This window comes from Elephas maximus, chromosome 2, assembly GCF_024166365.1.
Source record: "Elephas maximus indicus isolate mEleMax1 chromosome 2, mEleMax1 primary haplotype, whole genome shotgun sequence".
Lineage (NCBI taxonomy): Eukaryota > Metazoa > Chordata > Mammalia > Proboscidea > Elephantidae > Elephas > Elephas maximus.
Window position 1 is genome coordinate 202,735,347 of NC_064820.1, and position 22,534 is coordinate 202,757,880.

Here is a 22,534-nt window from a genome sequence, read left to right on the forward strand (position 1 = left end):
ATTGTTCTTTCTGATGCTTAGTATTCCATTGTGTGGATATACCATAATTTATCCATTCATCTGTTGATAGGCACCTTGGTTGCTTCCATCCTTTTGCCATTGTAAACAGTGCTGAAATGAACATGGGTGTGCATGTATCTGTTCGTGTGAAGGTACTAGGATATATTCCAAGGAGAGGGATTGCTGGATCGTATGGTAGTTCTATTTCTAGTTTTTTAAGGAAGTGCCGAATCAATTTCCAAAGTGGTTGAACCATTTTACATACACCACCAGCAGTGTATAAGTAAGTGTTTCAGTCTCTCCACAACCCCTCCAACATTTATTATTTTGTGTTTTATGGATCAATGTCAGCCTTGTTGGAGTGAGATGGAATCTCATTGTAGTTTTCATTTGCATTTCTCTAATGGCTAATGGCATTTCCTCACATATCTGTTAGCTACCTGAATGTCTTCTTTAGTGAAGTGTCTGTTCATATCTTTTGCCCATTTTTTAATTGGGTTGTCTTTTTGTAGTTGAGTTTTTGCAGTATCATGTAAATTTTAGAGATCAGGAGCTGATCGGAAATGTCATAGCTAAATACTTTTTCCCAGTCTGTAGGTAATCTTTTTACTCTTTTGGTGAAGCCTTTGGATGAGCATAGGTGTTTGATTTTTGGGAGCTCCCAGTTATCCGTTTTCTCTTCTGCATTGTTAGTAATGTTTCGTATACTGTTTATGCCATGTATTAGGGGTCCTAGCATCGTCCCTATTTTTTCTTCCATGATGTTTATTGTTTTAGATTTTATATTTACGTCTTTGATCCATTTTGAGTTAGTTTTTGTGCATGGTGTGAGGTATCGGTCTTGGTTCATTTTTTTGCAAATGTGTATCCAGTTATGCCAGCACCATTTGTTAAAGAGACTGTCTTTTCCCCATCTGACTGACTTTGGGACTTTGTCAAATATCAGCTGCTCATATGTGGATGGATTGATGTCTGGATTCTCAATTCTGTTCCACTGGTCCATGTATCTGTTGTTGTACCAGTACCAGGCTGTTTTGACTACTGTGGCAGTATAATAGGTTCTAAAATCAGGTAGTGTGAGGCCTCCCACTTTGTTCTTCTTTTTCAGTAATGCTTTACTTATCCAGGACCTCTTGCTCTTCCATATTAAGTTGGTGGTTTGTTTCTCCATCTCATTAAAAAATGTTGTTGGAATTTGGATTGGAATTGCATTTTATCTATAGATCACTTTTGGCAGAATAGACATTTTTACAATGTTAAGTCTTCCTATCCACGAGCAAGGTATGTTTTTCCTCTTACATACGACTCGTTTGGTTTCTTGCAGTAGTGTCTTGTAGTTTTCTTTGTATAGGTATTTTATGTCTCTGGTAAGATTTATTCCTAAGTATTTTATCTTCTTGGTGGCTACTGTAAAATATTGATTTGGTGATGTCTTCTTCGATGTTCTTTTTGTTGGCATAGAGGAATCCAACTGATTTTTGTATGTTTATCTTGTATCCTGATATTCTGCTGAACTCTTCTAATACTTTCAGTGGTTTTCTTGAGGATTCCTTAGGGTTTTCTGTGTATAAGATCATGTCACCTGTAAATAGAGACATTTTTACTTTTTCCTTGCCGATCTGGATGCCCTTTATTTATCTAGCCTAATTGCTCTGGCTAGGACCTCCAGCACAATGTTGAATAAGAAGGTGGTACAGGGCATCCTCGTCTCATTCCTGATCTCAAGGGGAATGCTTTCAGACTCTCTCCATTTAGGATGATATTGGTTATTGGCTTTGTATAAATGCCCTTTATTATGTTGAGGAATTTTCCTTCTATTCCTATTTTGCTGAGAGTTTTTATCATGAATGGGTGTTGAACTTAGTCAAATTCCTTTTCTGCATCAATTGATAAGACCATGTGGTTCTTGTCTTTTGTTTCATTTATATGATAGATTACATTAATTGTTTTTCTAATGTTGAACTATCCCTGCATACCTGGTATGAATCCCACTTGGTCATGGTGAATTATTTTTTTGATATGTTGTTGAATTTTTTTTTGGCTAGAACTTTGTTCAGGATTTTTGCATCTAAGTTCATGAGGGATATAGGTCTGTATTTTCTTTTTTCATGGTGTCTTTATCTGGTTTTGGTATCAGGATATGCTGGCTTCATAGAATGAGTTTGGGAGTATTCTGTCCTTTTCTGTGCTCTGAAATACCTTCAGTAGTAGTGGTGTTAGCTGTTCTCTGAAAGTTTGGTAGAACACTGCAGTGAAGCCGTCCAGGCCAGGAATTTTTTGTTGTTTTTGGGAGTTTTTTGCGTACCTTTTCAATCTCTTCTTTTGTTATGGGTTTATTTAGTTGTTCTACCTCTGTTTGTGTTAGTTTAGGTAGGTAGTGTGTTTCTAGAAATTCATCCATTTCTTCTAGGTTACCAATTTGTTAGAGTAGAATTTTTCACCATAATCTGATATGATTCTTTTAATTTCTGTTGGGTCTGTTGTAATATCACAGATCTCATTTCTTATTTGGGTTATTTGCTTCCTTTCCTGTTTTTCCTTTGTCAGTTTGGCCAATGGTTTATCAATTTTGTTAATTTTTTCAAAGAACCAGCTTTTGGTCTTGTTAATTCTTTCAATTGTTTTTCTGTTTAGTTCAGCTCTAGTTTCTATTATATGTTTTCTTCTGGTGTCTGAGGGTTTCTTTTGTTGCTCTCTTTCTATTTGTTCAAGTTGTAGGGATAATTCTTGGATTTTGGCCCTTTCTTCTTTTTTGTATGTGTGCATCTATTGAAATAAATTGACCTCTGAGCACTCCTCTTGCTGTGTCCCAAAGGTTCTGATAGGAAGTGTTTTCATTCTCATTGGATTCTGTTAATTTCTTCTTTCCATCCTTAATGTCTTCTATAATCCAGTCTTTTTTGAGCAGGATATTGTTCAGTTTCCAAGTGTTTGATTTTTTTCCCAGATTTTTCTATTATTGATTTCCACTTTCATAGCCTTATGGTCTGAGAAGATGCTTTGTAATATTTCAATGTTTTGGATTCTGCTAAGGCTTGCTTTGTGACCTAATGTGTGGTCTATTCTAGAGAATGTTCCATGTGCACTAGAAAAGAAAGTATACTTGGCTGGTGTTGGGTGGAGTCTTCTGTATATGTCAGATTGGTTGATTGTGTCGTTCAGACCTTCCGTATCTTTATTGAGCTTCTTTCTGGGTGTCCTGTCCTTCACCGAAAGTGGTGTGTTGCCGTCTCCTATTATTATTGTGAAGCTGTCTATCTCCCTTTTCAATGCTGATAGAGTTTGTTTTAGGTATCTTGTAGCCCTGTCATTTGGTGCATAAACATTTAATACGGTTATATCTTCTTAGTACATTGTTGCTTTAATCATTATATAGTGTCCTTCCTTATCCTTTATGATGGATTTAACTTTAAAGCCTATTTTGTCAGAAATTAATATTGCCACTCCTGTTCCTGTTTGATTGTTGTTTGCTTCACATATTTTTTTTCCAGCCTTTGAGTTTTCGTTTGTTTTTGTCTCTGAGTGTAAGGTGTGTATTTTATAGACAGCATATAGACAGATTGTGTTTTGAATCCATTCTGCCACTCTCTGTCTCTTTATTGGTGCATTTAGTCCATTTACATTCAGTGTAATTATGGATAGGTATGAATTTAGTGCAATGATTTTGATGTCTTTTTTTGTGTATTGTTGACAGTTTCTTTTTCCCACTTAATTTTTTGTGCTGAGTGGATCATCTTTATATATTGTCTTTTCCTCACATTCGTTGTTGTTGATTTTGTTTCTGTTGAGTCTCTATTTTTTTCTTGTGTTTTATTTTGATGTATAGGATAGTTTGTCTCCTCTGTGGTCACCTTATTATTTACCCCTGTTTTTCTAAATTTAAACCTAAATTTTATTTCTTTGTAACGCCTTGTCTTCCTCTCCATATGGAAGATCTATGACTATATTTCTTAGTCCCTCTTTATTGTTTTAATGTCATCTTCTTTTACATAATGACATCACCGTTTCCCTGTTTTGAGCGTTTTTTTATCTTGATTTATTTTTGTGATTTCCTTGTCTAGGTTGACTTCTGATTGCTCTGCCCAGTGTTCTAGTCTTGGGTTGATACCTGATATTATCGATTTTCTAAGCAAAGAACTCCCTTTAGTATTTCTGGTAGTTTTGGTTTGGTTTTTACCAATTCTCTAAACTTCTGTTTTTCTGGAAGTGTCCTAATTTCACCTTCATATTTGAGAGACAGCTTTGCTTGATATAAGATTCTTGGGTGGCAATTTTTTTCCTTCAATTTTTTACATAAGTCACCTCATTGCTTTTTTGCCTGCATGGTTTCTTTCAAGTAGTCCGGCTTATTCTTATTGATTCTCCTTTGTAGGTGACTTTTCGTTTATCCCTAGCTGCTTTTAAAATTCTCTCTTTATCTTTGGTTTTGGCAAGTTTGGTTATAATATGTCTTGGTGACTTTCTTTTAAAATTTACCTTATGTGGATTTCAATGAGCATCTTGGAGCTGTCACGATATCAGGGAAGTTTTCTGCCAACAAATCTTCAACAATTCTGTATTTTCTGTTATTTCTCCTTGTTCTGGTATTTCAGTTACTCGTAGGTTATTTTTCTTGAGAGAGTCTCACATGATTCTTAAGGTCTCTTCATTCTTTTTAATTCTTTTATCTGATTTTTTTTCAAATGTATTAGTGCCATGTGCTTTATCTTCAAGTTCAGAAATTCTGCCTTCCGCTTGCTCAGTTCTGCTGCTCTGACTTCCTATTAGTTGTCTAATTCTGTAATTTTATTGTTAATCTTCTGGATTTCTGATTGCTGTCTCTGCGTGGGTTCTTGCAGCTTATTAAGTTTTTCAGTACATTCTTGAATAACATTTCTAATTTCTTCAACTGCTTTATCTGTGTGTTCCTTGGCTTGTTCTGCGTATTGCTTCATCTCCTTCCTGATGTCTTGAAGGGTTCTGTATATTAATCTTTTGTATTCTCCATCTGTTAATTCCATGAAGGCATTTTCATCTAGAAGATCCCTTGATTCTTTGTTTTGAGAGGTTGCTGAAGCGATCATTGTCTGTTTCTTTATGTGACTTGATATTGACTGTTGTCTCCGAGCCATCCATAAGTTATTGTATTAATTTGTTTTATGTTTGCTTACTGTTTTGTAGCTTCTTGTTTTGATATGCCCAAATGGGTTGCTTGAGTGAGCTAGCTTGATTATTTTCAGCTTTGGAGCTCTGACATCCTGTCCCCAGATGGCTAGAGCTGTTATCAGGTATATCAATCTAGGAGTCCATTCACTTTTCTTGTATGACTTCAGCTCAGGTGTCCAGGTAGGTGATCATCATGTGTGTGGTACAGGCTCTGTCTACCATCTTAGAGGGGCAGAGGTGATTAGTGTAGTTACCAGTATCTGGTTGTAGCAGGGGGTCACACTCTGAACAAGGCAGGGGGCTGAGAATCATCCCCCACGTGTCTCTGAGGAAAGCGTGTCCCTGTTCCGTAGAGCGTACAGGTGGGTGAGTTCTGCAGATGGACCATGGGCACCCAATGTTTTTGGTTGTAAGGACTGGGAGTTATCAGTTATCCTTGGACCCCTGTTGTGAGTGGCTTGGTGACCTGAGTGGAGCTACCAGTCCTTAGGCCCCTGATGTGGGTAGGTGAGGACCCTGTTTAATAGGCAAAGCAATGTCAAACATCAAACACCCACCTCTCCGCCACACAGCTGAAACAGTTGGAGTCTGCCAAAAAGGGCCTGTTCTCCTGAAATAGGCCCACACAGGTCCATGCAAAGGGGAAAGGTACTCAATTTCCACGGACCATTTATGCCTGGGCAGGAGCTGCTTCTGTCCTGGGTTCCCCTGGTTAGTGGAGCTGGCAAATTGTTTTTTTCCCCAACTGCAAATTTATTCATTCTCCAAGGTTGGGAGGATGGCCCTAGGTGCTCAGCAGGCCTATCTCAGGCCCAGGGAAATCAACTGCTGAAGCCAGCTTGCGAGTGGAGGTGGGGTGCGAGGTAAAATATATGCAGGTACTTAGCTTTTGTCAAGAGCACCATTCTTCTCTGGTTCCCGAGCTTTGAGTAGGCTGTGTGACTGGCTGCTTCTCCCTGAGGAAACTGCAGCGGAATGCTAATACCAGCCCCCCACTGCCGCTCCCGGGAATGGTGCCTGAGGGCTCCCTGAGATTCAGGTCCAGTAACTCCTTCCGGCTTCTGTGAACTGTCTCTTCCTTCCCCTGCCCCTCAGTTCATTTTCTAAGCTTGGCTTTGATGTTCAGGGCTCCTAGCTTGTCGTAAATATACTCGTTTCACTTGTTTTTTTGGGTCTTTGTTGTAAGAGGGCTCCCCGGAAGCATGTGTCTATTTTGCCATCTTCGCTCCGCCTCCCCCAAGTACTTAGCTTTTGCCGAGAGTGCCGTTCTTCTCTGGTTCTGGAGGTGCGAGTAGGCTGTGTGGCTGGCTGTTTCTCTCTGAGGAAATTGCAGTCAAACGCTACCACCAGCCTGCTGCAGTCACTCCTGGGCATGGTGCCTGAGGGCTCCCAGCAATTCAGGTCTGGCAACTCCTCTGCTTCTGAACCACCTCTCCTTCCCCCCTGCTGCTTAGTCTGTATTCCAACTCTGCCTTTGATGTTCAGGGCTCCTAGCTTGTCATAAATATAATGGTTTCACTTGTTTTATCGGGTCTTCGTTGTAAGAGGGTTCACTGGAAGCACCTGACTGCTCCGCCTTCTTGGCCCCGCCTTTCAAGGCTGCGAATCTTTACAGAAGCAGACTGCCACATCTTTCTTCTACGGAGGGGCTGGTGGATTCAAACTGCTGACTTTTTGGTTAGCAGCAGAATGCTTAACCACTCAAGTACCAGGGCTTGTATAGTTTGGTTAGGAAGATAGAAACCAGTCTAGATATCCAAGCAGGACTTTGTTTTAGTTAGCTGCTATTAAGTCAGCCCCTGACTCATGGCAAAACTATGCACAATGAAACAAAATGCTGCCTGGTCCTGTGCCATCTCCATGATCGATTGCATAACATACCACTGTGATGCATAGGTTTTCATTGGCTGATTTTTGGAAGTAGATCACCAGGCCTTTCTTCCCAGTCTGCCTTAGTCTGGAAGCTCTGCTGAAACCTGTTCAGCATTATAGCAACATTGAAGCCTCCGCTGATAGATGGTAGTTGGACATGAGGTACATTGGCCAGGAGTAAAACCTGGGTCTCCCGCATGGAAGGCAAGAATTCTACCACTCAACTACTACTACCCCTGTAAGCAGGCCTTACACCCTTGTTATTTTGCAGGAAGTGCCAGAGCACTGGCGGTCAGGGAAAGCCACCACAGGTCGTGGGTTCCTGCCAGCTTTCCCAGGGTTGAGATTTGGAGGAACTGCATGACATTTCTGCTGATGACCAGCATGCCTAGGACACTGAGGATGGCAAGGTGAGGGAGCACTTTGGGGCCAGAGCATAATCTCTATTTGCTGATGCCGTGCTTCTATCTGCCTCTCTCAGAGGAGCAATAAATAATATGATTTCTGCCCCTCGACTATCTTCCAGATATCCTAGGAGTGCCACTCCCTAGTGGGATTGAACCTGGAAATGTAGTTCCCAGGTTTCCAACCCTTGTAGTATAGAGGAGAGCACAGAAGAGGATGGAAATGTTGCTGAGTAGCCCACAAGGAATCTAGTACAGTTTTAATGAGATTATTCGAACTTTACCTACCAAGCAGTTTTCCTGAAGACATGATTCATGCTGATGGTCTATGGTTGCATTTACATTAAAACAAAACAAAACCCAGTTGCTGTTGCATTGACCCTGACTCATGGCAACGCCATGTGTGTCAGAGTAGAACTGGGTTCCATAGAGTTTTCAGTTGTTGATTTTTTGGAAGTAGATCACTAGGCCTTTCTTCCAAGGTGTTTCTGGGTGGGCTTGAATTACCAACCTTTCATTTGGCAGCCGAGTGCATTAACCATTACTGGCCGATTCCTACTCATGGCAATGGCGACCCTATGTGTGCAGAGTAGAACTGCTCCTTAGGGTTTTCAAGGCCTTGAGCTTTCGGAAGCAGATCACCAGCCTGTCTTCCAAGGTGCCTCTGGGTGGTTTTGAACTGCCAACCTTTCAGTTAGTAGTCAAGTGCTTAACTGTTTGCTCCAAAAAGGGATTCCTATTTGCACAGTAAATCAAAAACCAAACCCATTACCATTGTGACCCCATAGGCCAGAGTACAACTGCCCCATACGTTTCCAAGGCTGTAATCTTCATAGAAGCAGACTGCCACATCTTTAGCGGATTTTATATCTTTCTCCCATGGGCCAGCTATTGGGTTCAAACTGCTGACCTTTCGGTGAGCAGCAGAGCGCTTAACCACTGTGCCAACAGGGCTTGTCATTACTGAGCCTGAATTCTGACCTCATAAGCCTTCAGAACTCTGTCTCCGGCTTTTTCCCTTCCAGCCCAATCATATTAATAAAATTGGTTAAGAGGCCCATTGAAAAAAGAAAGGTACAAATCTGAAACTTTGAAAGACTCCGCTTGATGTTATCATTAGGTTCTGGGCAACCATCTCAAGCAGGATCACATGGCCCAAGTCCCCCAACAGCTTGTACAATGATCCCTCTGCAGAGTGTCCCAAGTCTCCTGCGTGTTTTTATATTCTTTCAAACAGCCCTTGTTATTTTTAACTCACTAGAAGCATGAAGGAGCTCTGGTGTCACAGTGGTTAAGCATTTGACTGCTAACCCAAAGGTCAAAGTGTGAAGGTCACAAGTGTGTGGACAGGTGCCAGGAGCTGCTCCCACTGCCCACTGCTAAGCTCCTGCAGAGCCCCTAAAACCCAAGTACACAAAAAAGAATGAGATTAACAAAATCCAAACACACAAGATGAAAAAAAAATTGTACTGTCTTTATTGTCTTTAAATTGCATAGTACTCTGTGCATGCTTTTAAATAGAAACCAAGGTAGCCCACTTGAAACTATTCTCTTGCACGGTATATTTCATGCTGTTTTACTATGGGCAGGAGCAGGGACCATGATGCTGCTTTGGCTTAAAAAGAGCCATGATCAGATTAAGCAGAAGTTGGAGAGTTGGGGGGGCTTTGGCCATAGAAGAGAAGAAAATGTTGGAGGAATTTGAGATTTCAACAGGACTTAGAGGAGACATAGAAAGATGGCTGGAGAGGCTTTGGTGATGTCAGGAGTCGGGATTCAGGAGCAGCCAAGAGAGGAAGGGAAAGGAGAAAGAAGTCCCGAGGGTCAATGCCTTGTGCTTGAATCTGAGATGAATGTCACCTCCAGGGGCAAGCCTGGAGATGATGCACTGGGTGGCCGGGACACATAGTGTGGGTGTTTCCATGGCTGCAGACAGCCATATTCTAAAAAATTAACTTAAAAGCTATACAATTGTCCTTATAAATATTTTGTCTTTTAAAACTAACTAGTGTTGGTTAAAAAAAGGTTCACAGTTACTCTGAAGAGAGCTGAATATTGCACAGTAGTGGAAAAAAATCCTCTCTGATCCCCATGTGTAAACAATGATTCCCTTCTCCTCTGGCAACTTCAGGACACAGAAAAACAGTTATTTGCTGTAGCAAAAGCACTTGGGTACAAGGCACGTCGAAGCTGTCAAGCTATACTGGGATATCATACTCAGAACCCACAGAATGCCCACTTCTCTTTCCATTGGCACCCTTGCTGTTGGTACAGGTCTTGACTGAGACTAAATGTGGAGATAGTCTCTTCACTCTTTCATTCTCATTCCACGGTCACAGACTTGGCCAGATTTCTGGGAAAGTCAACCTAAAACGAAAGAAAGCAGCTATCAGAGCCCCAGCTTATTAGTGGTTACTGGGGGCTGGGGGAGGGGAAAGTGGGGAGTTATTGCTTAAGGGGTGCTGTTGGGTTTGTTTGGGGTGATGAAAAACTTTTGGAGATAGATAGTGGTGATTGTTGCATAACATGGTGAATGTAATTAGTGTCACTGAATTGTACACATGGAAATGGTTAAAATGGCAATTTTGTTGCAATTTTTTTTTAACCACAATAAAGTTTTTTAAAAAGAGGAAAAAAATATGACAAAATGTTAACAAATATCAATTCTGGATGACAGGTACACTATTGGGTGATTGCTGTATTCTTTGCATTGCAATGAAACTTTCGTTTCTTTGCACAATGAACAGTCATAAATTGGTTCTATTCTGGAAAATAATTTGGCATGAATCATTTCCTAGACTAAGGACAAATATATATATACAAAGATGTTCACTGCAGTGTTCTTTATGAAAAAAAAATTGGGAACAGCTTAAATAATAAAAGGAGCCCTGGTGATGCAGTGGTTGAGGTGATCAACTGCTAACTGAAAGGTCGGTGGTTCGAAACCAACTGCAGCTCCTCAGAAGAAAGATGTGGCAGTCTGCTTCCGTGGAGATGTATAGCCTTGGAAACCTTTTGGGGTTACTGTGAGTCAGAACCGACTCGATGACAGCAGGTTTCACCTGTTTTTGGTAAATAATAGAAGAATGCTAAGTAATTATTAAGAAAATTCGTATTGTAAGAATGTGATGGAATATTACACAATGACTACATATTGCTTAAAAGTTTTCAAAGATGTGCGAAAAAAGAGGATATAAAATTTTATCCTTGATACAATATTGAGAATGTTAAAAAAAAAAATGCACAGGATAAAGACTCCAATAAAATATTAAATTTGCTAATACCATTGATTCTGGGTGATGAGGTTACAGTTTAAAAATATCATCTTCTCTATACATTTCATAGCTTCTAACTTTTTTTTCTGGAAGTACATATTACTTTTAAAAATAAAGTTATTTTAAATGAAATTATGACTCCTAGAGTATTTACACCAAATAAGTACTCAAAGAACAAAAAGGAACTTGGGGGGTTGTTATGAATTGAGTTGTGTCCCTTCCTTCAAAAATATGTATTGAAGTCCTGGCCCCTATACATACGGATGTGATCCTGTTTTGAACTACGGGTTTCTTTGTTATGTTAAATAGGTCATACCTGAGTAGGGTGGGTCCTAAATCTAATCACTTCTGAGTTATTAAAAAAGAATAGATACAGAAACACACACGGGGGAAGATGTCATATGAAGACAGATACACATGGTAGCTGCATCTCTAAGTCCAGGAACTCCAAGGATTGCTGGCAGCTACTAGAAGCTGAAATAGAAAAAGGACTTTCTCCTAGAGCCATATCTTGTATTTGAACTTCAAAACTCCTGAAGTGTTCTTTAAAGCCACCCACTTGTGGTATTTTTTGTTATGCAGCACTAGCAAACCAAGACAGGATTACATTTCTCCTGTTTGCTTCAGTAGGTACATTTTTTAGACATACATCATATCCACGTAGAACAGCCAGGTGGAAAGACAGGAGCTGTAGCGGAATCACGCTCAGGATACCCTGGAGGCAGTCCACAGTGTGGGGCAGCTCGATGGTCTTATATGCAAACTTGGAACTTTCAGTGTCGTCCTTGGAACACAGGATAATTGGGCGACCCTAAAGCAGAGAAATATCACAAAATGCAGCTTGTCTCTGAAAGGAGCGGTCATCACACACAGCGACATGTCTGAAATCAATGTTATTGCAAACAATAATCTCCTGTTTTGCTGGAATTATGGCTGAGGTGATGTGTATGATTCATGTAAAGGATAAAATATCAGCTTGTTCATTGTTTGCTGCTTTTTGGTGAGCTTCCCTCCTTCCCTAGGAGCCCTGGTGCTGCAGTGGTCAAGAGTTCAGCTACTAACCAAAAGGTTGGTAGTTCAAATCCACCAAGACTCCTTGGAAACCCTATGGTGCAGTTCTACTCTGTCCTGTAGGGTCCCTATGAGTCAGAATTGACTTGATGGCAACGGGTTTGGTTTTAGGTTCCCCTCTTCCCTGGTAAGGTGATCACCATCCTGCTGCATTCGTTCACTGCCTGTTTATTGAGAGGCTACAGTGTGCCTTGCACAGGGCTGTGCAGACTCACTCTTCGCTCTAATGGGGCCCCTACTCTAGTGGTGGAAAGCAGAAGCACAAACCACCACCACTACCACCACCACCCACTGCTGTTGAGTCGGATCCGAGTCCTAGCAACCCTATAGCTTCCAACTTTGTTTCTGGGAGTACATGTTACTTTTAAAAAGGAAGTTATTTTAAATGAAATTATGTCTCCTAGAATATTTACACCAAATAAGTACTCAAAGAACTGCCCCACAGAGTTTCCAGGGAGTGCCTGGTGGATTCAAACTGCCGAACTCTTGGTTAGCAGCCGCAGCACTTAACCACTATACCAACAGGGTTTCCAAAGCACAAACCAGCAAACCAATAAGTAAAAATGAATTTCAGATAAATGCTATGAAGGCACTAAAACAGGGGTCTATGATTGGGTGAGATTGGTGAGGTCTGGGAAGGCCTCTCTAAAAGGAAGACATTTGAACTGAGACTTGAGTGATGAGGAGCCAACTCTCTGAAGATTTGTGGAAAGCACATTCCAGGTAGAGGGAACAGCCAGTGCAAAGGCTCCGAGGCAGGAGTGAGCTTGGTTGGCACGTGTGAGAAACAGAAAGAAGGCTGGATGGCTGGATCTTGGTGAGGCGGGTAGAAGGGGCAGATAATACACGGCTTGTGGGTCACTGTGGAGTGCGGTTCTGCTCCGCGCACATGAAGCACCATGAGTCAGAACTGACTTGATGGCAACTGTTTTTTTTTTTTTGTTTTTTGTGGGTCACTGTAGAGTTTGAGGAGCCCTGGTGGCTCAGTAGTTAAGAGCTATGGCTGCTAACCAAAAGGTCGGTGGTTCGAAACCACCAGCCATTCCTTGGAAACCATGTGGGACAGTTCTACCCTGTCCTACAAGGTCTTTATAAGTCAGAATTGACTCAGTGGCAATAGGTTTTTGGTTTTGAAGAGTTTGAGGAGAAGCCACTGGAGGGTTTTAAACAGGGAGGTGACATGACTATGTGTATGTGCTTTGTTTTATTGTGGTAAAAATAAATGTAACAAAACATTTGCCAATTCAACAATTTTTACGGGTACAATTCCGTGACATGGTTGTGTTCATCATGTTGTGTAACCACACCACTATCCATTTCCAAATTATTCCACCACCATTAACAGAAACTCTGTGCAGTGACTCCCCTTTCTCCCCCACCTCCTGCCCCTGGTAACCACTCAGTATACATTTGCCTATTTCCTGTACATGTTTCCATGGTTCATCCATGTCCTAATATGTATCAGGACTTCATTTCTCTTTATGGCTGAGTAATTTCCCATTGTGTGGCTATATCCCATTTTGTTTATCTAGGAATGGACACTTCGGTTGTTCCCACCTTTTGGATATAGTGAATAATACTGCAGTGTACATTGGTAAGTTTCTATTTGTGTTCCTGTGATCATACTTTATGACATTTCTCTGACCACCACGGTGAGGCAGGTGTGGGGGCACTGAGTGCCTTACTGGATTTCTCCTTTCTGTAATGTCAGCAGAGTCCCGAGGTGATGTAAACAATTAAGGTGCTTAGCTACTTTTTGTAATGTCAGGAGAGTCCCGAGGTGATGTAAACAATTAAGGTGCTTAGCTACTTACTGAAAGGTTGGCAGTTCAAGTCCACCCAGTGGAGCCTCAGAAGAAAGCTCTGGTTATCTACTTCTGAAAATCAGCCACTGAGAACTCTGTGGAGCAGAGTTCAACTCTGACACACACAGGGCCGCCACGAGTCGGAGTCACCTCCATGGCAGCTGGTTTACTGCTAATGCCATGAGCCCTCCCAAGGTGGCTCCGTGGGGTCCTGCCTTCTGCCTCAGATGACCTGGGGACAACCCTGTTCCCTGGGCTCTGCACCAGGAGGACCTCCATCTGCCTGCCTAGGACCAGTGCAGCTCAGGGCAGACTGGGCCTCACTGCGCAGCTGTGGCTGGTGTGGCCACAGCCGGCCAGTTCCCTTTCAATGTGTGCTGTACTCATCAGGGGGCCTAGGGGAGAGCATGGGGGGCTGGCGTGCACCGGGGGAGCTGGGCATGTAGGGACGGGAGAAGAGCCCCGCCCCACTGAGAGCACTCACCTGGCGGGCCGTGACTTGCTGCAGGGCATTCTGACACTTGGCAAAGCAAGGGTCCTTCATGATGACCATGATGACGGGCATCTGCTTGTCAATCAGCGCCAGGGGTCCATGCTTCAGCTCCCCAGCCAGGATACCTTCAGAGTGCATGTAGGTGATCTCTTTAATTTTCTGAGAAACAAGAGGTGGGGTCAGTGTCACACCGGGCAGATGAGGGGTTTGGAACAGATCCGCCAGAGTGGAGGATCGCTCTGAAAGGCAGGGAGCTGAGGACTGGTGGCAGGCAGATGGATAGTCGAGGGCACCTGACAAGGTTAGGGCAGGGGAGAGGGTGGCTACTGCCCAGGGCACACAAAGGCCAGCATGCACCCTCTGTGCCCAGGCCCGTCCCCCCTTGGAAGGACAAGTCAGTGTTGATCTAGCTTCCCCCTCTGCTTTCCTCTCTCTGCAGCCAGCCACATGGCCTATCCAGGGTTATAAATGATAATGACGGAATTGCATTCTATCTAGGTAGAGCTCTTTTAATCATTTGATTAATCATTTCTCCCAACTGTAGACAATTAATAGCTTCCAAAAAGGTTGTTCCAAGCAATTATCACACACAATAGGCTGCTATTTCAATTTGTTCAGATAGTTCCATTTATATGCACTTGCCATGAAACTCATGTCATTTAACTGGTGAGCATGTTGAAGAAAATATTTCTCAACTTCCCTAGAAGGTTCCATGGACGTCATGCGCCAGGAGCCGCTGTAAGGAGTGTGACTCCTCCCTAGGTGCCAGAGGCCAAGGGGGCCACAGAGGGGAATTGCTTTGTGCCAGCAGCTCAATAAATGCTTCCCCAAAGACGAAGCTGGAGGCACAGCTGAATCCACATTTCTTGCTCCCAGTCAGCCAGCGCACTCAGCCAGCACACTCAGCTCTCTAGCCAGCAGGGCTGTCAGAGGAACAAACATACATAGGGCGCTAGCCCTTTGCTTCCTTTGGCAAGAATCAGAATCTCCATCTTACAGGTGTGAAGCTGCAGCTCAGTGAGGTTCAGGTAACTCAGGGCTGCACCCTGACCACATGTAATACTCTCTGAATGTGTCTTGGTAAACGGCATGCAACCAGTGCTCTCTTTGGACTGGGATGGTGGGGAAGGAACTGCCACATCCTTCCACAGGGAGGGGGGGAAGCCAAGATGGATAACGGATAGTGCCTTGTTTTGGTACTGAAAGCTGCCTCATCTGTAACTCTGCCTCCTTTTTACCTTGGCTGAGCGTTCTGACCTGTAAACAGCAAGCTGAGAGTGAGTACGGGGTGAGCGCACTAGATTCCAGGCCCCTCACACACTCTGCATACCCCTCAGTAGCCCTATGGTCCTGGCACCTGTCCCTGCTCCATCAGCTTTCCCTTACACTGGTTTGAATTTTTATTGTGACAAAAAAAAAAAAAAAAAAAAAAAACCCCATTGCCACTGAGTCGATTCTGACTCATAATGACCCTATAGGACAGAGTAGAACTGTCCCATAAGGTTTCCAGCGCTGTAGTCTTCACAAAGCAGACTGCCATATCTTTCTCCCAAGGAGTGGCTGGTGGGTTCGAATGGCCGACCTTTCAGTTAGCAGCCAAGCTCTTAACCACTGTGCCATCAGGGCTCCTTTTATGCCATGGGGGGCAAGACAGTAACAATTTTTAAGAGTAGGGCCACCAAGGCTCATTCCTGCAGGACTCAGAAGTTTGAGGGGGACAGAGAAACTCTGCAGAGACCCCAGCCCACAGCTGTGGTCTGCCAAAACCCTCCCACATAGGCTGCTGGGAGTCATAGAGAAAAGCAAAGGTTGAGGCCACATGGACCTGAGTTCAAATCTCAACCCAATCACTTCCTCTGTGTAACCTTGAGCAATTTACTTCACCTTTCTGGGGCTTGGTTTCCTCCTGGCTAAAATGTGAACAATAATTGCCAGCCTCTAAGGAGTGAATGAGCTATCCCAGATGGAGCCTGGCACAAGTCTGACACCTTGAGGAGCTCACCCAAGGGTGCCCCTGCCCCTTCTCCCCAGAAGATTGGGAGCTCCTTGTGGGCAGGCACTGCCTCACCCATCTCTTTGTCCCAGGGAAGGAACCACATGGCCAAGAGCAGTCCCTCAACACAGGCTCATCCTGCACTGAGGGCCAGCAGGCCCTCACCTTCCCAAACCCAGTGCCCTGCCCTGCTTCCTGGCTAGCCGGAAGCTGCACAGGGGCGGTGGAGGTGGGTGTTGGGGAGAAGCGCACTTACCAGGGCCCCTTCCAGGCACGTGGCATAGTTATAGCCTCGACCCATCACCAAGAGTGACCTCTGTGTGTAGAGCTCCAGGGCCAGGTCATGGATCTTCTCATCCAGTGATAGCACTTCCTTGATCAACTCTAAAGTATGCACACAGGAAAGGGGACAAGCCAGCCATTCCAATTAACAAAACATATTCATAAGGGAAACTTGCAGGACACAAAACATGGTTTTAGAACTCATCTCACTTAGTAAACTTTGCTTCCTTGCATTAGTTTAAGAGTTTTAAACTCAGACTATGGGAAAATAACTTGGGTTACTGGATAGGATTTTGTTGGGATAGTGAGTTAGAGTTGTGTTAATGCTTTCCTGAGCCCCTGTAAGGTAGGCAGGGAAGTATTATTTCTACTTCCATTTTCCAGGTAAGGCAGCTGAGGTTCAGAGGGGCTAAATCACCAGCCGGCAAGCCGCAGAGGTGACACTCCAAATAACTTGCCCTCTTCATTGCCACGTGCTGCATCTCAGGACAAAGCCAGTGGAACTTGGACCAGTGCATTTCAAACATTTTAGTCTCAGGTCTCCTTTACACTCGTAAAAATTATTGAGCATCCCTACAAGCCTTTGTGTGGGTGGCACAGTAATTAAATGCTCACTGCTAACCGAAAGGTTGGCAGTTTGAACCCACCAGCAGCTCCAAGGGAGAAAGATGTGGCAGTGTGCTTCTGTAAAGATTACAGCCTTGGAACCCTATGGGGCAGTTCTACTGCATCCTATAGGGTCACTATGAGTCGGCATCGACTTGACAAAAGTGGTTTTGGGGTTTTCTTTGTTTATATCTACCAATATTTACCATATTAGAAAATATTGAGAAATTAAAAAATGCATATTGATTCATTTTAAAATAACAATAATAAATCCATGACATTACAATATTTGTTTAAAAATGAGTGAGAAGAATGGCATCATCTTACATTTTTGCAAATCTTTTTAACATCTGACTTAATAAAAGCTGTGGAGTTCACATATCTGCATCTGCATTAAAGCCTGTTGTGATACGTTTTTTTGGTTGAAGTATATGAAGAAAATCTGGTCTCACACAGATTTGCAGTTGGAAGAGGAAAGAGTGTTTAAATAACCCTTTCAAATAATTATGACTATTCTTCTTTAGAACGACATCAAACTCGAGAAGTGGTAGTTTCTTAAAGGGTCATTGCAAACACGGAATCTGAAATTGTATCTGAACTTCTTCCACTTTGTTACGTTACAATTTATTGGTGGTCTGCTGTGCACTTTGGAGCCCTGGTGGCGCAGTGGTTAAGAGCTTGGCTACTAACCAAAGGTCAGCAGTTTGAATCCACCAACTGCTCCTTGGAAGTTCTATAGGGCAGTTCTACTCTGTCCCATAGGGTGGCTATGAGTCAGCATTGACTCAATGACAATGTGTTTGGTTTGGTTTTATGGGTTGTGAACTTTAAATGGATCTTTTACAGGTGCATGATTTTGTAACATTATGCATCATTGGTTATTCGGGAAATATTGGTTAACTGAATTCAATGCAAATCTTCTAAACATTGTCATATTTCATCATAAAATATATATTTTTAAAAAATCACGTTTGTTAAAATTGCCCTGATCTCATCAGAGAGTCTTTAAGTGTTGAGATGTGGTCAAGTTCATGGTAGCAGATACATGTTTTCAAAATTTTAAGCTTCACTTGAAAGCTGAAATTTCATCATTGGCAACAAATACTGTCAGATGCTTTTCTTGAAGTCACGGGCTAACTTTGTTCATTTTTGAGAAAATGTCTGCCAGATACCAAGTTAGCTTGCTACTCAAGCAGTCAATCGCCAGTATGCTGTTCCTTTAAAAAGCCATTGCACTTCAGGGCGCAGCAGAAGCGGTTTAGGCACACTTCCCATTTTGTCACGCAGACTATTAAAAAGCGTTGCAATTTAACAGGATGAATAATTTTCCCTGTATCGAGGCCACTCTTAAGTGAGATTGCATGTGCGATGCTGAAGAATACAATGACTGCGAGAACAGTGTGTGGCCACTGCCTGCTTTGTGCGAAGCTCCCAGTTTTTCCACCATTGCTTTTGCAAATGTCAATACAGTGAAAAAGAAAAAAAAAAAAATTATGCATATATTGCTGTGAAAATAGTTTTGACTGCAAGGCTCTTGTGGACCCAGGATAAGTCAACCACATCTTGAGAACTGTTGACCAGTTGACTTACTTAGATATCAGAACAAAGTCTTTTTTTTTTTTAACATGGCTATTAACCTGGCTTAGGGGCCCTGGCGGCATGGCGTAATGGTTAAGTGCTCAGCCGCTAAACAAAAGACTGGAGGTTCGAACCTATCCAGTGGCTCTACGGGAGAAAAGAGCTGGTGATCTGCTCGCATAAAAATTACAGCCTAAAAAAAAAAAATTATACAGCTTAGAAAACCCTATGGAACAGCTCTACTCTGTCACTTGGGGTCACTATGAGTCGACTTGTCGGCACCTAACAACAACAATAACATTACCTGGCTTAAGGTAAGAATGCTTTTCTCTTCAATACATTTTAAACATGTTTTCGCTGCCAGAGCCAGACCCCCTAGGCTCTGAATTGAGCATCATTTTTTAGTTCCTGGGCTTTTCCCCGCTGCCTTCTCTGGGTTTGCCCCTGCTCTCTGGGGGAACCTCGTGTCCAGCGCATCTCTCTCTAGCTCTGATTCATGTCACGCTGTCAGGGCTGCACACAGAAAACCCAAAACACCTCTCTCCTTCCCTGGAGTGCAAGTGACTGCTGCTTATCTTGGGAGTCCCAGGATAGTGCACAGGGTCCTGGTCTTAATACATGTGTGGTGAGTGAACGAATAAATGAAGACATTGTCCTGTCCACTAGGAGTCCACAGTTCAGTGGACAGACCTTATATCTCATCAACTACAACAGATGGGCACGTCCAGCAGAAGAGGAAAGGCTGGTGGAACTGTCAAGGAGCAGTCTGGGACAGGAACTGAACCCAGGCCATTTGCTCCTTCTTGGTATTTACTGAGCACCTACTCTACACCCACCCTGTGCTAGACACCAGGCACCCAGCAGTGACTCCAACAGACAGGGTCATGAGCTCACTGAGCGATGGTAGATGGGGGAGACAAGTCAGTGAACAGGTGAACAGATAACTCAGACCATGTTATGTGCTATAAAGAAACAAACAGGCTGATGTTTCAGAGACCACTGGGCTGGGGCTTTTGTTAGTTAGGTTGGCCAGGGAGGGATTCCAGGGGGTGACATCTAAGCTGAGACCTGCATGAGGAGGAACAGTCAGCGTGTGTAGGGCTGGAGGAGGAGGGTTTCACCAGGTGAAAGAGCCAGGACAAAGGCCCTGCTATGGGAAAGGACCAGAAGGTCAGTTACAGCAGCCCAAGGAGAGCTGGGAGCATGATGAGGAATCAGGGGCCCAACGTGCAGGGCCTGGCGAGGAGTGTGGATATTAATCTTGGCCCAGTGGGAGCTGCTGGTGGGGGAGGGGGGTGGTTTATGGTAAGTAGGAAGTTTGAGGAGTCTCTGGGTGGTGCAAATTGTTAACATGCTCAGCCGATAACCAAAAGGTGGGAGGCATGAGTCTACCCAGAGGCATCTTGGAAGAATGACCTGGTAATCAATCTACTTCCAACGAATCAAGCACTGAAAAACCCTATGGAGCAGTTTTACTGTGACACACATGGGGGCGCCATGAGTCTGAGTCAACTTCAGGAAGCTTGAAGGAGGAGGGAGTGATTAACAGCAGTGGTTACAGGCAACAGTCATGGGACAGAAAGGCCAGGAACAGTCCACAGGATTTGAAAATAAGGCAGGTTTAGCTCTTAGACATACCAGGTAAAGATCTCAGGCCACGGATGATCTCTTGTCTTCTGTTTTGTAATGAAATTCTGTCTTCAGACATCATCAAACCAAACATCACCAGAGAGATGAACTGACTGGTGTAAGCCTGTGGACAAAAGGGAGGTGATGAGAACAGAGGGAGACATGAGTGACCACATCACCATAACCACGGGAGAGAAAGGCAGGTGAAGGGCCTCCCTCACCATATCTCTGGCCTCCATCCCTGCTGACCCTCCTCCCACACAGGGCTCCTTCTACCTTGGTGCTGGCGACGCCGATCTCCGGGCCCGCATTGATATGGACACCGCAGTCGGTTTCCCAGGAGATAGAGCTGCCCACGGTGTTGGTGACACCCACGGTCAGGGCCCCACGGTCCTTGCAGTAGCGTAGTGCCAGGAGGGTGTCTGCAGTCTCACCTGCCACACAGAGGCTCTTTCATTGGTGTGTTGACAAATGCAGTCACTCTGCCAGCATAACCCCTGCCCCTGCTCATTTCCTCCTGGCTCTTACACAGAACTCCATTTGCCCAGACACAGTGTGTCTTCCGAAAGGAAAATGCGTGATCAACAGTTGATCAGTTGATTATTAGATGGAAGGATTAATTATTTCTTTATGTGCCAAACACTTTCTCAACCACCGTTTCATTTAAGTCTCTTGACAACCCTGTTGGGGGCCACTCTCCCCACTTTCCCTTTGGGGATGAAGGGCTCAGAGACAGGAAATCAATGCCTCACTCAGGGCCCTGCAGCTGCGGGGCGGGGGGGGGGTGCCGACAGAGTCAGCATGAACCCAGGTGGGCATGCTCCCAGCACCCTTTTCATGACTTGAAGCTGCCTTATTCAGAACGTGCGAGGATTTAGCGTTGAAAAGCAAGAATGCCTCCAAAATGGTGTTTCTCAAATAGATTTTTTGAAAAGCACTTCTTGCAGCCTCTCAGTATGGATGAGATTATTTTTATGATAAACCAGTTGCTGTCCAGTTGACTCTGACTCCTGGCAACCCCATGTGTGTCAGAACAGAACTGTAATCCGTAGGGTTTTCAATGGCTGATTATTCGGAAGTAGATTGCCAGGACTGTTTTCCAGGTGCCTCTGGGTGGACTCTAACCTCCAACCTTTTGGTTGGCAGCCCAGCAAGTTAACTATCTGCACCACCTGGGGACTTAGATAGGGACTTAATAGCTACTTAAATAGGTTCAAGCATAAGTGAGCACAAACTCCCTGTACTGCAAGTTCTGAAGGACTCAAACTAAAACAAGTGTGCAAATTAAACACAAGCCAAGCTAGAAAATCAAAACCATTCAAATTGGCATGTGAATCACTGGAGGCTGTTCTGCCCACAGGGCCGTTGCTTCTGGCTGTGCCCAATCTTTCGCACTGGAGGCTGGTGGGACCGTGTGCTACGTGAGGGCCCAATTCTGTCCTTCTTGTCTTCAGACTAATGTGTCTAGGGCACTGGATTGTCATGTGGCCTTCCCTCAGTGCCAATGGTGGGGTGGGCATGGAGGCAGGGAAGAGGGAGGCTCTATCTTCATTAGCCCCTCCCTCCCATTTTTTTGGATACTGACAGTTAATTTTTTAAAATCTCTTGTGAAGGGCTGAACAAAATAAAACTTCAAGCAACTTCCACTCAGGAGCTACCACTGACCTATTTTCACATTAAATCCACCTCTGTTCTTGCCTCCCACCAATTCATGAAATATTTTTAGGCTCTGATGGGATCATAATTCCACATGCAAATGCAGTAGCTGAAGTCACATGGCAGCACCTGGGTATAAGCTGCCCAGCCAGATGATGGGTTATCCATTTTCATTTATCTTTGTCATCAAAATGGTGATGGTATTAACGATTAAAAAATGGAGGCAGTATTAAAAATTCCAATAGATTTTAGGACATTACTGCTCATTTTTTAGATGTGATAATGATATTGTAGTTATTTTCTTTTGAAGAGTCCTTATATATAGAGGAGTCCCTGGTGGTACAAACAGCTAACATGCTTGGCTGCTAATTGAAAGGTTGGTGGTTCAAGTCCACCTAGAGGTGATTGGAAGAAAGGTCTGGAGATCAATTTCTGAAAAATCAGCTCTTTGGTTTTATTATGTAGAGAAATGTTCTGAAAAATTTATGAATGAAATAACATGATGTCTGGAATTGCCTTCAGAATGACCCCGTGCAGGCAAGCGGTTAATAGGGATATGGATGATACAAGATTGACTGAGTTATGATTGCTGAAGCTATGCAATAGGCATGAGGGGGTTTGTTATGTGAATCTCTCTGTTTTTATAAAGGTTTGGAATGTGCCATAATTACAATGGTTTAGAAATCCTCCTAGAACTCCTTTGGACTCCAAGCACACGGCCATGG

At 43.5% G+C, this 22,534-nt stretch overlaps 1 protein-coding gene across 3 annotated transcripts in view; it reads right to left on the reverse strand.

Moving 5' to 3' along the window:
* Positions 1–8,893: 8,893 nt before the first annotated feature.
* The window catches only part of GFPT2 (glutamine-fructose-6-phosphate transaminase 2), a 52,933-nt gene continuing 39,292 nt past the window's right edge, over positions 8,894–22,534 (reverse strand). The window contains exons 14-19 of one of the 3 annotated variants that reach the window (XM_049874562.1): positions 20,430–20,587; positions 20,163–20,277; positions 16,315–16,442; positions 14,057–14,224; positions 11,346–11,507; positions 8,894–9,788 (exon numbers count right to left, since the gene is read on the reverse strand). In XM_049874562.1, coding sequence (XP_049730519.1) covers positions 9,744–9,788; positions 11,346–11,507; positions 14,057–14,224; positions 16,315–16,442; positions 20,163–20,277; positions 20,430–20,587 — 776 coding nt within the window. In that variant the 3' untranslated portion in view covers positions 8,894–9,743. The other 2 variants (XM_049874560.1, XM_049874561.1) reach the window with 2 other exon arrangements.